Here is a 13,578-nt window from a genome sequence, read left to right as displayed (position 1 = left end):
ACGCACAGCCCCGCCCGCCTGCCCCCGCCCCGTGTACTGTATTGCCGCGCCCCCCCCCCCCCAGACGGAGAGCAGAGATGAGACGGCGAGGGGAAAGGGGGGTGTTTGAGGGTCCCCACTCGGGCCTAAGAAAGCACTTAATCAGCGCCCCCACGCCTTCCAGGGAAGCAGGAGGGTTTGTCCAGACAATCTTGAGGAAGGAAAAGCCAGACTTCGGTTTTACTTTTTTGGGGGGGGGATTATTGTTTTCTTCTTTTTTTTTTTTTTTTTTTGAAATTTTGTTTGTTGGCGAATTCTGTGTGATCTTTTTCATAAAAAAAAAAAGAAAAAAGAAAAAAAGATTTAATTGGAAAAGCACCGTTGCTCCGAGTGGTTTATTTCAGAGGCTGGGCTGGGTGTCGGGGTAAAGGGGGACACGCGGGCTCCTTAGCTGAGTTCCCCTACTGGGTGGCCTTGCCGAGAGGGTCTGGCCGCGTGGGGCTGTGAGTGTGTGTGAACTTTGCCACATTTCCAGTGCCTGGCGGCCACCCGTGGCTAGTAGTGGCTCCTGCGCTGGGCGACACATATGGAGAGCGTGTCCCCTGGAGCAGGAAGTTATTTTGGACAGAGCTGGGGTGAGGATGAAAAGCAGTGGAGGTGGGGTCTTCCATCGCCTTTTTCTTCCTTCAAATGCAGGGCTGAGCATTTCCAGCTAGGGGCCACACTGCTGCCGCCCACGCCTCACGATGACGATGCTGACGGTCCGAGTGGCCCTGAGCCAGTGGCCGGATGGGTGCAGGGCTGTACCCCTGCTATGAGCTGGGACAGGGAAGGCCTGGGGGCAGCTCAGGTCCTGCACACCGGAGTGGGTGGTAGCAGGATGCACAAGGGCTGGGGGAGGCCGGCCCCGTCCCCTCCCTCCCGAGCCTCAGGCCCCAGCAGCGCCAGCCCTGACCCCGACCCCCTTGCGTTTTCTGGGAGGGGAAAGGCGCAGCTCAGGGCGGATTGGGCTTTGCGGCTTCATCCGCGTGCGACCTGGGCCGTGGTTTCCTTGTGCCGAGCGAATGTCGCAGGCATGAAAAGCCTACGACCGCGGGACCGCCTTCTCCGCGTGGGGACACAGGGTGCGGTGGGGAGCGGAGGCGGCGCCGCGGGGGCCCCTAGGTCCCGGAAGAGCTGCGGGCGCGCCACCTGGCGGCCGCCGCTGGCATCACCGCCCACGTGGCTGCCCCTGGGGCGCCCGCTTGGGTACCCCAGCCTGCTGGGCGGGGGCACAGGCGGCTCTGTGGCATCAGCCCCCTCCCTGCCCCAGGACCCCCAGCGAGGAGACTCTGGGGTGGGCAACCCCACTGATCCGGGAAACCGAGGCACGCACGAGATTTGTGTAGAAATCATTGAAATTAGCAATAGCGCTGGGGGCTGGGCCGCGAATGCCCAGACTCCTTGGACTCCCCCTTCAAAGGGGCTCGTTGCAGACGCCCTCCCTGATTGTGGTGAGTGTCACAGGGACACCAGGGGCCATACAAACCGCACAGCGCTTCTGTTCCCCCAGCCCCATTCCCCCAGGTACACCCCCTACACCTGTCCGGGGCCCACCAGGTTTGTGGAGACACTTCTGGTATCCCCCTCCCCTCTCCCAATACTTCAGGTGCAGATGCAGCAGGGCCACTATCTAGGGGGATAGGCAGAGCCCCCCCTCACTGCATGGGCCTTCTCCCCCCAGGGCCCCTCCCCCAGCTCCCCAAGGCCCAATCCCAGCTGCTCCACCAGGTGGTGCCATGTAGCCACAGCATCACCCACAGATGCCACATGGGAGGCGGTGGGGGGGGGAGGGAGCAGGTCCTCAGCCTTCACCTTTTAATGGCCAGTGCGGTACAGAGAGTGGACAGACAGACGGATGGGACACAGCAGGGGTGGGGCGGGCAGAGCTGGCTGTAGGCGTGGAAGGACATCCCCCATGCACCCCACCCTGTTACCACTCGCGGGCTGGGTGTCCTGGAGGGTCCCAGCTGGGGTCCGAATGCCAGCGCCCTACTTGCGGGGGATTGTCCTGCCCCTCCTCGAGCCCCCGCTGGACAGAGGCCATCTAAGGCTAAAGGCAGGTGTTGACTCCAGTCAGGGGGTGGGGGCCCCTCCTGTGTGTGCCCCACATCTGGCTGCCCTCCTGCATCATGGGCAGGTGGAGAGAAGCCGGGGAAGGCGGTGAGGTGGGGGAGGGGGGGTCTGTGGTGCGTGGGAGACTCCAGGCAGGTGGCGGCCCGGGGTGGGTGCATCCAGGCCAGCACCCCTGCTGATTCCCCAAGGCTCTGCAGTGGGGTGGGGGTGGGGCGCGTGACAGGCTGGGACGGGCCCCTCTCCTCTGATGGCTCTTGGACTCCCGAGGAGGGGTCCCCAGTAAAGGAGGAGCAGGGCGAGCCACACTCTGACAGGTGCCAGGGAGGGCAGAGGGGCTGGGGGGGGGGCACTAGACAGCCGTTAGGGACTGAACTGTGTCCCCCCCAAAAAAGGCATGTCCAAGTCCTGACCCCCGGGCCTAGGCTTGTGGCCTTATTTGGAACCAGGGTTGCTGCAGATGCGATGAGTTACGATGAGGCAAAACCGGAGCAGGGGGTCCCGGCCCAGCACGACCAGTGTCCTCATCAGCAGAAGAAATGTGGACGCGGCCACCAGGAGGCAAAGGGGGGGCAGAGGTCATTAGGCCACGAGCCCAGGAGCACCGTGGACCCGCCGGCCACCCCCCGGAGCCCCGACCGCTCGGACACCGTCTCCGCGGCCTTCTGGCCAGGCGGGACCCAGTCCCTGTTGCTTCGAGCCGCCCAGCTTGGGGTGCTCTGCTTTATGGCCATAGGCTAAGGCAGCTGGGGACACTCCGCGGATCCCCGGTTTCGGGCTGGTGGTCTGCCCTCCGGAGCCCGCAGAGCCGGGTGTTCCCGACCTCAAGGGACCGAGCGGGACTTTGGGGCTGGGGGGCCGGAGGGCAGACGCGGTGGCCCCCGGAGGGCGGCATGGTTGCTGCGCGGAGGGAGGCGGGGGGCCCCGCAGGCACGGCAGGGGGCCACCCCCGGCCCGGGCCTGGCTCAGGGGCCCGAGGGGAGGGAGGCGTTGGTGACGGCGACATGGGAGCAGCTGCGGTGCGCGTTGCGGGCGAGGCTGTAGGTAACATAGGCCACGGCCGAGCCCAGCGTCAGCCCCGCCATGTAGGACACGGTCATGGTGTTCCCTGTGGATGACAAAGCGAGCCCTGAGCGCAGTGGCCAGGAGCCAGCCCCGACAAACCCGGGGCCACTGCGGGCCGGCTCCGGCGACATGGGCCCAGGCCAGGAGCCTTGGCTTCCCAGATGTCAGCTGGGGGGGTGGGGGGGCCCTCAGGGGGTCATGGGGGAGGGGCCCGCCAGGGTGAGCTCGCTGACCCCTCGCCCCTCCCGGGACCCCCGATCCCACCTCGCTGGCAGGCGATTCAGACCCCTAGGTGACCTGAAGTCCTGGGGGTCATCCCGCAGGCCCAGGCCTTGCCTCCTCCCTGACACCCCAAGTTTGAGCTTCATCCCCAAAGACCTCCTTGGTCACAGACCACTGGGGATGCTGAACGGACATCACACACCCACAATATCCCAATCCCCGCTGCCACCGCTGTCCTTCCCCATCTCCCTTGTCCCCTTGCCTCCCTATTCTATCCCCATGGCAGCCAGGAGGACCCTATATAAACACAGCCTACTCCTGTCCCCCCCCCACTCTGCTCCCACCCTGCCAGCGGGCCCCTCCCCATGCCGCTCCAGGCACACGGGCCTCCTCATGGCTGTGCCCGCCCCAGGGCCTTGGCACGTGCTCTTCCCTCTGCCTACACCTCAACCACTGGCTCACTGCACACCTTGCTCCCTACAGGTCTTTGCTCAAAAGCTACCTCCTCCGTGAAGCCTCCCTGGACTACTCTACTTGTGACTGCACACCCTGCCCCACCCCCTCCTCCCACCTCGGTGCTTCATTTCTTCCCCCTGGCACTTACCACCATCTGACCTAGGGCACCTTTTAATCAGCCTGTTAATTGTGTTGTCTTCAGATTTGGAATGTCCACCCCACAAGGGCAAGGTCCTCGCTTTGTCATGACCATGTCCCCAGGGCTGAAACCAGTGCCTAAGGCACTGAAGGGGCACCAGGTGGCCATGGAATGAATGAATGAATGAACGAATGTCCCACACTTGTGGCTGGTCTGACCCCTGGGGCCCCCGTGCCCCTTCTGGCTGGGTGTCAGGGCTGCTGGGGGCCGGGGTCCGGGGGCATGGGGGGGCCTTACCTGCCAGCTCTCGCTGCTTGGGGCCCACCCTGCCTGCCGCCAGGATCATGGGCACGCTGCCGAAGTAGCCGTTGCTGATCCCCATGAGCAGGGAGAAGACACAGGGCCAGGCGGGGTGGCGCAGGGCGGGGGCGCCACTAGGGTAGACGCACAGTACGAAGAGGGGGATGAAGGCGACGCGCAGGCAGGCGCAGGCCAGCAGATGCGTGCCCCGCCAGTCCACGGGCAGGGCCGCCAGGATCTGTGGGGAGCCAGGCCATGGGCGCCCACCCTGCCCCTGGCACGGCCCCCCTCCCCGTCCCTGGGCCGCGGCCCCCCAAGCTCTCTCAGCTCAGCCTGGCTCCAGGCCTGGTCCATTGAATCCACCAAATGCTAAGTGTAGCCATAGGCGGCCCTTGCTGTGTGCTGGGCACCGCAGGAGACCCTTTGCCTCAGTTTCCCCACCCTGGGCCTTACCGTACCCCAGGTCTGTTGGAGAGATTGAGGATGTCCCTGGCCCCAGCTACTTTCATCCACGCTCAGCCAGGAGTAGCAGGATTAACCCTCTTGGACCTCTTAGCTGTGTGATCTCAGGCAAATGGCTCACCCTCTCTGAGCCTCGCCTTCTCATCAATAAAAGGGAGAAGGCCTGCCCTACTGTAGGGGCTGCTGCCTGGGCCTGTCTCTGGTCAGCATGGAGGCCCAGAACCAGCAGCTCTGGTCTTACTCCAACTCACGTCCCAGTCACCCTTGGCTCAGGGGCTGCCCAGGAGCTGGCCCCAGGCCGGTCAGGGCCTCCCTATGGTGGGCTGCTGCCCCCGCCATCGCGGCATGCTCCCACCTTGCCCACGAAGTCGGAGAGGTTGAAAACGGCCATGATGAGAATGGGCAGCCACTCGCCCAGGACGCAGTGGCGGATCTCGGACTCCAGCCCGGGGAACAGGCACAGCGTGATGAAGTAGGTGACCGCAATGGAGAGCATGTCCGCCCAGATGACGCGGGCCACCACGTAGCGGTGCAGCAGCAGGGCTGGGTGGGGGGCAGGGGCGCCGGGGTCACTGGGTGCCCGGCCCAGACACTCCCCCCGCCTCCCCACCAGCCCGGGCACCACCCGCTCGTGTGGCCAGGGTGGCAGAGGCCCACGCGGCCCCCTCACCCCTGAGCGTGGGCCAGCTCCGCTCGGCTCGCGGCCGCGGCACGTCGAAGCGCACATAGGTACCCCCGCCGGCCACCTCATGGGACGGGCTGTCCTTTGGGGCTCCACTGCCGCCCAGGGCTGGGGCTTGGTGTTCCTGGAGGGAGGCCGGGACCCGTGGTCAGGCTCTGGGACCGTCCCCAACCGTCCCTCTCAGAGCGCACCCTGCCTGCCCTGCGCGGGGACCGGCGCACCAGGGTGTCACCTGCCCCTGCCCTCTAGGTCCCGCCCACCTGCCACCCCAGGGTCCTCTGGGCGCCTTGCGGCCCTGCTGCCACCAGAGGGCGCCAGAGCTCCCCATGGGCTGCCGGCTGTGCCTGGGTGGGGGGTGCTGTGACCCCAGGATGGAGACTGGGGGTGAGCAGCAGGTCAGCCCTGACCCCACCCCCCACCCCCACCCCCACCTGGTTGCCCTCTGCTCCTGTCCACTCCTCCTTTCCCGGCTCTTTCCAGTGCCCTGTCCTGCAGGAGCTTTGGGGACCCTCCCACAGCCCCTCGCTCCTCCTGCCTGTCCTGGGTGGAGCCTGGGGTCAGTATGCCTTATTTCCCTCCTGGCACGTCCCGTCTCTAGGAAATGCCGAGGGGGACAGTGGGAGGTCGTGGGCTTCAAGACTTGACTCAGGCTGAGCCTTGGCGTGGGCAGAACCAGGGCTGAGTGGGGGGTGGGGGGGGAGTGGGGGGTGGGGGGTGGGGGGGCTGTCACAGCGGGTGGCCCCGGGGGTGTGGCCTGTCACCGGTGAGGCCTGTCGCTGCAGGCTGGGACCCTGCGTGCATCAGCGCTTGTGGAATATAGTGGCTGGACGGAGCCCCGGACCACAGACCCTGGGGTCACCTCTCCGTGGGGGGGTGGCCTGAGGCCACAGAAGTAAGGCAGTGCTTAGACCGGGGGGAGGAGATTGGGGGGCGGGGCCCCAGGTCCTGGCTGAGAAACTCCCCCCGGGGAATTATGGGAGGGTGGCACCCGTGCCCAGCACCGCCTCCCAGAGCAGGGCTCCCTCCTCTTCCCCAAGCTCCTGGCAGGACAGACGTGGAAACTGAGGCAGCGAGCTGGGCAGTCTCCCTGGGAGCCTGCGGGCGGGTGGGGACTCACGAAGTGGACGTCCCCAGTGGCGACGTCGTGGTGCACGCGGTAGCGGGGCGCGCGGCCCAGGCCGGCCCTGGCGTTGGGGCGGCCGTCGCGGGGCCGGGAGGTGTGGTAGAGCACGAAGCGGCTGCTCCGCACCAGCAGGTGCAGCAGGAAGCAGAGCAACTCCAGGCCCGCGGAGACCAGAAAGAAGATGAGCGTGCTGGCCCGCTCGTCCGGCAGCAGTAGCTTGGTGAGGATGCGGCTCAGCGAGACCATCACCCCCGCGGTACCTGCGGGGAGGCCGCGGGCTGCCCACCTGCCCCGCCCCGCCGGCCCCGCCCCCCCCGGCCGGCCCCGCCCCGCTCCGCTCAGGCCCAGCCTCCTCTGGCCACGCCCCCACCCCACCCCCCACCCCCGAGGGCCCAGGGTTCCCGGTTGGCCGAGGGCTGTGGGTTTCAGAGCCCGTGTGACCCCCAGCCACTGTGGAGTTCTGGGCAGGGGCAGGTCATGGCATGTGCTGGCTCCAAGCAAAATCTTTTTTGTGGGCCCCCTGACTGCACAGACAATTTAAATCACCCCACGTCAGCATGCCACTGCCATTCTGGCAGCCCGGTCTTGCTGGGACTCAGGAAGGAAATGCTGGTCAGGGGAGGCATCTGCTTGCCCCGCGGCTCCCAGCCTCCCCGCCTCCCCGGGCATCGGGTCAACCTCCCCACCAGGCAGAGGGCTGGAGAGGGAGACAGAGGTGAGACCCAGCCCACAGCCCACCGGGTTTGGGTTCCTGCTCAGCTTTCTAGGGGTTAGAGCAAGGAATGGGGCCAGAGGGCAGGTCCAGAGGTCTGGGAGAAGGGCTGGCATTGACTGAGAGGGGGTGGGAGTGACAGTGGGGGGGTCAGACTGAGAAGGCAGTGAACCTCCCCAGGGGGCCTGAGGAGCTGGGGGGGTATGGGTGGGTGCCCAGGACAGCTTGGTGCTGAAGGTCTGAGTGGGAGCCGGCAGCATCTGGATGGCGCTTGAGGCCCCGGGGATGGATGGGCTCCCCCAACATGCACACACACATGCACACACGATGTGCAACACACGGGCACACAAGCACATGGAACTGTCACATCACGCAGGGTCACACATCTCAGCTGCAGAAACCTGGCACACACCTGCCTGTGCACACATGTGTCTGAGCCCGCCCCCAGCCAGGGGAGGCAAGACAGAGGCCGCTGACCCCTGCCCAGCATCCGCAGAGCCCCTGGGCCCTGCTCTCAATCCAGGGGTCCACTGGGGTGGGGGTGGGGGGTTCCCAGAGCCCAGGCTGGCCCCGGGCCCTCTCCTGGGGGTGCCTGCAGATACTCACTCTCCCCAGTCATCACCCCCTGCGTGTACCGCTTGGGCAGCATCCCCGTGTACCCGTAGAAGCTCGATTGCTGCACTTAAGAGAGAGAGGCACACAGTCACGGGACACTCTTTTATCACCTGTCTGCATGGGAAAAGTTCACAAGTTTGGGGGCATTGTGATGGCCAGGCAGCGGGGAGCTGGGCATTCCTGCCACTCGGGGAAGGGGGATTTGGTCCACCCCCTGGCAGCACCTACTGCTTTACACATCCCTGCCCTTGTGCTTGGCTAGGGTCCCTGACCGTTTCTGGCCAATGCTACATGAGCAGAAATGACCTGTGGCACTTCAAGGCCGAGAAATGCCACCCACGTGGGCTCCTGACCTCTCTCCCTGCGGTGGTGACCTGAGAGCCTGGACAGCGGCCGCTATCTGCGAGGGTCCCTGAGTGGCTGCATGGGGCTGAGCCTCTTCCCCATGCAGGGGGCAGACAGCAAGAGTGAGAAGGAAGTCTTGCCCTTGTAAGCCTCTGGGACTTCTGGGCTAATGTGTCCCAGCAGCACAGCCCTCTCTCATCCTGACGACACAGAAATTCAGCTGTTCCCAGGTAAAATGAAAACGCACTGGCCCCTACCTCTTGCAAGGTCATGCCTCCGAGATAGAGACCCTGGGGCAGCGTTTGTCAAGCTAGGATCCGCGGGTCTCTAGCAGATGGGAATGGGATGGGATGGGATGGAAAATAGCTGCATATCTGCCTGGATTGAAGGCATTATTTCACAAAACCTCTGTCTCCCTGAGCTACACATACACACGTGGATACACATGGTGGGTCATGACATAAAATGCAGCTTCCCATTGGTTGTGGTGAAAAGAAGTTTGAACATCTACCAGACAGCCATCCCACACCCTTCTGGAATGTCCACACCATGAGCGACAAAGGAAGCCTGAGGAATGTTCCAGATTAAAGGAGACTAGAAGACGTGACGTCTGCACAGAATGGGCGTGTGACCTGGTTTGGATCCTGGGTCAGGAAAAAGCAATTGCTCTAAAGGACAGCATGGGGACGATTGGAGAGTCTGGAGTGTGGACGGAGGTTGGCTGGTAATATTGAATCAGCATGAAATGTCCTGCCCTGGGTGACTGCCAGGTGGTCACGGGAGAGCCTGGCTCCTGGAAGATGCACGTGGAAATATTTAGGCGTGGGATGTGCTGATGCCCACAAGCAAGTCTCAGGTGGTTTGGGGGGAAATACGTGTGTTTGTGGGGGTGCACACAGAGAAAGCGGATGTGGCAAAATGTAAGCAACTGGACAATCTAGGTGAAGGGTGGGACAGAGGTGTTGGTTGTGTTATCCTTGCAACTTTTCCATAACTTGGAAATTTTTTCAACATAAAAAAAACTTTTTTTTGGTTTTAAGTTGGAAAACGGCTGTCCCAGAGAAACACAGCGGTGTGGGCAGGCCAGGCCCGAGATGCCCATGGAGATCAGAAAACACTGGGGACGCCTGGGTGTCTCTGTGGGTGTGGGCACGTGTGAATGGGCGTGCAGCATGTGTGCACGTGGGTAGCCCACACCCGGCTCCCCTCGTGCCATCTGCCCCTGCCCACCCCGTGCCCCCCACCTCTGCCTGCCCCAGGCCCCCCGCCTCTGCCCGGCCCCGGGCCCCCCGCCCCTACCTGTGCAGCCAAAGGCCACGGTGCCCACGGCGGCCAGGTTGATGGCATAAGCCTGGCCATGGGAGAAGAGCTGCAGCCACACGTCACAGACGCTAATGAAGAGGAGGGGGCCCAAGGCTAAGAGGTAGCCTGCAGGGGAGAGGCTGGTGAGGGGACAGCGAGCCAGGGGCCTGGGTGGGGCTCTCCACATCCGCCCCTCCGCAAGAGCCAGGCCTGCTCTTCCCCCTTAATAATGGGGTGGGGGCGGGGGAAGGGATCTAAGAGAAGCACCGGGAAGGCTTCCTGGAGGAGGTGTCTCCTGGGCTGGGCCTGGAAGCTGGACGTTGCCATGAAGACGGATGGGGATGGAAGGGCCTGCTAGGCAGAGGGGAGAGCAGGAGTGAGACCCCAGCGATGGACTGTGGGGGACACCAAAGCCTCAGAGGTGCCAGGTGCCCAGCTAATCTGTTGCACACCCACCTCGGGCAGGAGCCGGCTCCGAGGGCCTTTCTAACCTGGAGCCCCACAACCTCCAGAGGAGCTGGGCCCACCGCGCAGACAGGGAGAAGCGGGGTGGGGCTGGCATGCGGAGCCCCGTGGGTGACGTACCCACGGTGATTCTGGCATGCAGGCTCAGCCTTTCCACCAGGACGTTGTTCAGAAGCACGGCCACCAGCGCCACCAGGATGTAGGTGAGGCTCATGTCAAACACAATCGAGGTCCCTGCGGGGGGCCGGCCGGCAGCAGCTCAGGGGCGCCCCAGCCTCTGCGCACCCCCCCCCGCCAGCTGCCCCTGCTTGGCACTACCAGAAAGGGGCTGACCGCTCAGAGAGGGTGAGGGGCTTTCCTAAGGCTGCTCAGCAGTTTGCAGCCGAGAGGAGATTAGAATGCAGCGGGCTCCTGGCCGGGTCCCGCCCCCTGGGGGTTCCTGGGAGGCCCCTGCTGTGCTTGGTGCCCACCTGGGTAGTTGTGATGCAGGTAGTCCACGTCGGTGATGAAGCTGTTGTAGGGCAGCAGGAAGCCCACCCCGGCCAGCAGCATGGCGAAATAGATGGCATGGTAGCGGTCATCGGGCACCGGCTCCTCCAGCGCGAAGGCCAGGGACACTGGAGCAAAGCGGGCAGGGCCACTCACAGCCACAGCCACCACCATCAGGGATGCCAGCCACTGCCACCCCCACCATGGCTGTCACCCTGCCATGGCCATGGCAATCCGCCTCTATGTCACTAGGCATCACCACCGTCGTTGTCACCAGAACCACTGCCACCTTGGTTACCATCAACACGGTGACAGCCCTTCCCCATGGCCACCACCACCATGGCCACCGTCACCGTGGCAACAGTCCTTCCCCATGGCCACCACCATCATGGCCACCGTCACCATGGCAACAGTTCTTCCCCATGACCACCACCACCATGGCCACCATCACCGTGGCAACAGTCCTTCCCCATGGCCACCACCACCATGGCCACCACCACCATGGCCACCGTCACCATGGCAACAGTCCTTCCCCATGGCCACCACCACCATGGCCACCATCACTGTGGCAACAGCCCTTCCCCATGGCCACCACCATCATGGCCACCGTCACCGTGGCAACAGTCCTTCCCCATGGCCACCACCATCATGGCCACCGTCACTGTGGCAACAGTCTATCCCCTTGGCCTTGGGTCCACATGCCACTGCCCTCATGGCTACCAGCACCCCTGCTTCGGCACAGCCACTTTGGCCATCACCCCCATGGCCACATTACCGTGACAGCTGTCCAGCGCCATGGCCACAACTGCCCACACCACTGCCATCACGCCTTTATCAAAAGCCACCTAGCACTATGGCCACCTCCACTACAGCTGGGGACGAACTGCTACTGCCACTGTGGCCACTGCAACCACCACAGGCCATGGGCACAGCCACCTCCGTCTCGGCTGCTGGGGCAGCTGGCTGGCTCAGCTGAAGCATGCACTGGCCCAGCTGGGGGACAGTCCCTGTGGAGCCAGGGTGTCATCCTCCAGGAGGCGGTGCAGCCTCTAAACCAGCGTCCTCTCCATGGTGCTGCTTCTCCCATGGCCAGCACTCGTGGGCCCAGGAGCGAAGCAGCAGGTCCAGCAGAGGCCCCACGTGCTACCGCCCCTTGGGGCAAATCTTTGCTACGTGTCCCTGCAACGTGGCCCCTTCCACTAGCTGCCACCTGGCCCCCCTGGGCTCCTTGTGCCTCTGACTCAACAGGCAAAGAAGGGAGCTGCAGGCTGGCTGGCAGGTCTGATGCTGACCATCACGGGGTGGGGGGGCGTGGGTTGCCCGTGCCCCATGGGGGCCATGGAGACAAGCCCGGGGCATAGGAGACCCCTGAGGCTGCCTCTCAGGAACCGCATGCCCTGGACTCAAGTTGCAGAAAACTGCAAGCACCCAACTCAGGCTGACCGTGAATGGCCCCTACCTCCGGGAGTGGAGGTGCAGGTCACCCCACCTGTCCAGGTCACCCCACCTGGGCAGGCCACCCCACCTGGAAAGGGCCGTGGCCAGCTGCATAGCTTGCCAAGGACAGCAGGAATGAAGAAAGGGTGGCGGGCACAGGGGCCTGTAAACACGAGCCACGACCACGCGACCCTTTGCAGAAACAAGAACTGTAAAATGGGTATTTCTTCCTGATTTTGGTCCGTGTGTGTGTACATGTACACCTACAGAAGTTCCGCTTTATTCCCTCCCTTCTCCCCTCGTCATCGCAGAGAAGATCTGCTCGTAATGGCAAACCTCTCATCTCAGAGTTGAAGTGACTAAACTCCAAAGGACAAGAGTGACCATCACCTGGGGCCCTGGTTGCCTCCCCTCCCCACCTGTCCCCCACTCACCAGAGTCCAGGCGCTCGGCCGCCCCCCCAGCCGCCTCCTCCTCCAGCTGGGAACTGTCAAAACCGCCGCCGCTGGTCACCCGAGGCCCGTCGGGCGTGCTGGCCACACTGGGCTCCTTGAGGCGCTGGCTTCCGGCCGAGCCCATGGCAGCCTGGGCTCTGGGGACAGAAGAAGAGGCAGATGGAGGGTCCCGGGAGGAGAGGGCAGCCTGTCGCGCTGCCAAGCAGCCAAGTCCGTGCCCCCTGGGGGCCAGGCCTTCTGCCCACATCGCGATCCTGAGACAGCATCACGGAAGACACCACGTTAAGCAGAAGAGTGAAGACACACGATATGTGTCTCGGCTTGCCCTAGCCTTGCACGCCAGTTCATGCTGCAGCTCTACTCCCAAGGGGTGCTCAGTGGGAGCAGCCTGGGTGTCTGCCCACAGAGGCATGGACAGATGGACGGGCTCCTGCCACACGATGGAATATTACTCAGCCATAAAAAGGAGAGATGTTCTACATGCTACAACGTGGACAGACCTTGAGTGAACTAAGCCAGACATATACTGTATGATTCTATTTATATGAAATTACAGAGCAGCAGCTCTCCATGGAGACAGGGACTGGGAGGGCTGGGGGAAAGCGGGTGCCTGCAGATGGACAGGGATTCATTTTGGGGGAGACAAACATTTCTAACATCGAGGTGGTGACTGCACATACCTGTGAGTGCACGAAAAACCCTGCGACCGTACAATTTAAATGGGTCAATCCGGTGGTACCTGGGTTATATCTCAATAAAGTTGTTTTAAAAAATCCACGTTCAGCCTGGCTGCTAGGGGAGGGAAGGGAAGCCTAGGAGACAGCTCGGGGGCTGTTGCCGTGTCCCAGGCAGCAATGCCGGTGGCCTGCCTGGAGGGGAACAGGTGGAGTGGAGAAGCATTTCGGAGGTAGGGTACCAGGGCTCGGCGAGCAGGTGGCACTAGTAAACACTTTCGGGGTGCCAGCCCTGTGCTGGAATGTTCCCACGCTCCCTACAACTCTGGGAGGGAGGTACTATTAACCACTCGTTTTACAGTCGAGGAAAGTCAGGGCTAGAGGGTACAGTACCCTCCCTCCATGGTCTCATAAACCCAGCTGTGGGATGCTCTGAGACACGAGGCCCTCCTTCAGTGCCAGGAAGTTCTTTCTTTGGTCTTGCCTCCGTTTTTCCTGCTTTAATCCAAACCTGCTTCCCCTTACCTTTGGAAAGGAAAGGAAG

General features: G+C 63.3%; 1 protein-coding gene across 1 annotated transcript; it reads right to left on the bottom strand.

The window, feature by feature from the left end:
• Positions 1-3,010: 3,010 nt before the first annotated feature.
• SLC29A4 (solute carrier family 29 member 4) lies at positions 3,011-12,484 on the bottom strand. Its single transcript, XM_077140184.1, has 10 exons — positions 12,340-12,484; positions 10,450-10,596; positions 10,100-10,213; positions 9,512-9,640; positions 7,859-7,933; positions 6,535-6,800; positions 5,406-5,541; positions 5,091-5,278; positions 4,271-4,511; positions 3,011-3,199 (listed from the first exon to the last, which is right to left on the bottom strand). Exons 1-10 carry the CDS (start codon positions 12,482-12,484, stop codon positions 3,057-3,059), a joined length of 1,584 nt encoding a protein of 527 aa, XP_076996299.1. The 3' UTR covers positions 3,011-3,056.
• Between the last annotated feature and the right edge of the window lie 1,094 nt (positions 12,485-13,578).

This window comes from Tamandua tetradactyla, chromosome 23 (genome assembly GCF_023851605.1).
Source record: "Tamandua tetradactyla isolate mTamTet1 chromosome 23, mTamTet1.pri, whole genome shotgun sequence".
NCBI classification, from domain to species: domain Eukaryota; kingdom Metazoa; phylum Chordata; class Mammalia; order Pilosa; family Myrmecophagidae; genus Tamandua; species Tamandua tetradactyla.
The sequence above is the reverse complement of the archived record's forward strand: the minus strand, read 5'-3'. Positions and strand labels throughout refer to the sequence as shown.

What these genes read in the sequence shown, in the direction of transcription:
- SLC29A4 (XM_077140184.1), bottom strand. Translation starts at nt 12,484, where the DNA reads ATGGGCTCGGCCGGAAGCCAGCGCCTCAAGGAGCCCAGTGTGGCCAGC. An exon ending in GCATGCCAGAATCACCGTGG is followed by an intron (nt 9,641 to 10,099) that starts GTACGTCACCCA and finishes TCTCCCCTGCAG; the next exon opens with GCTACCTCTTAGCCTTGGGC. An exon ending in CGTGGCCTTTGGCTGCACAG is followed by an intron (nt 7,934 to 9,511) that starts GTAGGGGCGGGG and finishes CTCTCTCTTAAG; the next exon opens with TGCAGCAATCGAGCTTCTAC.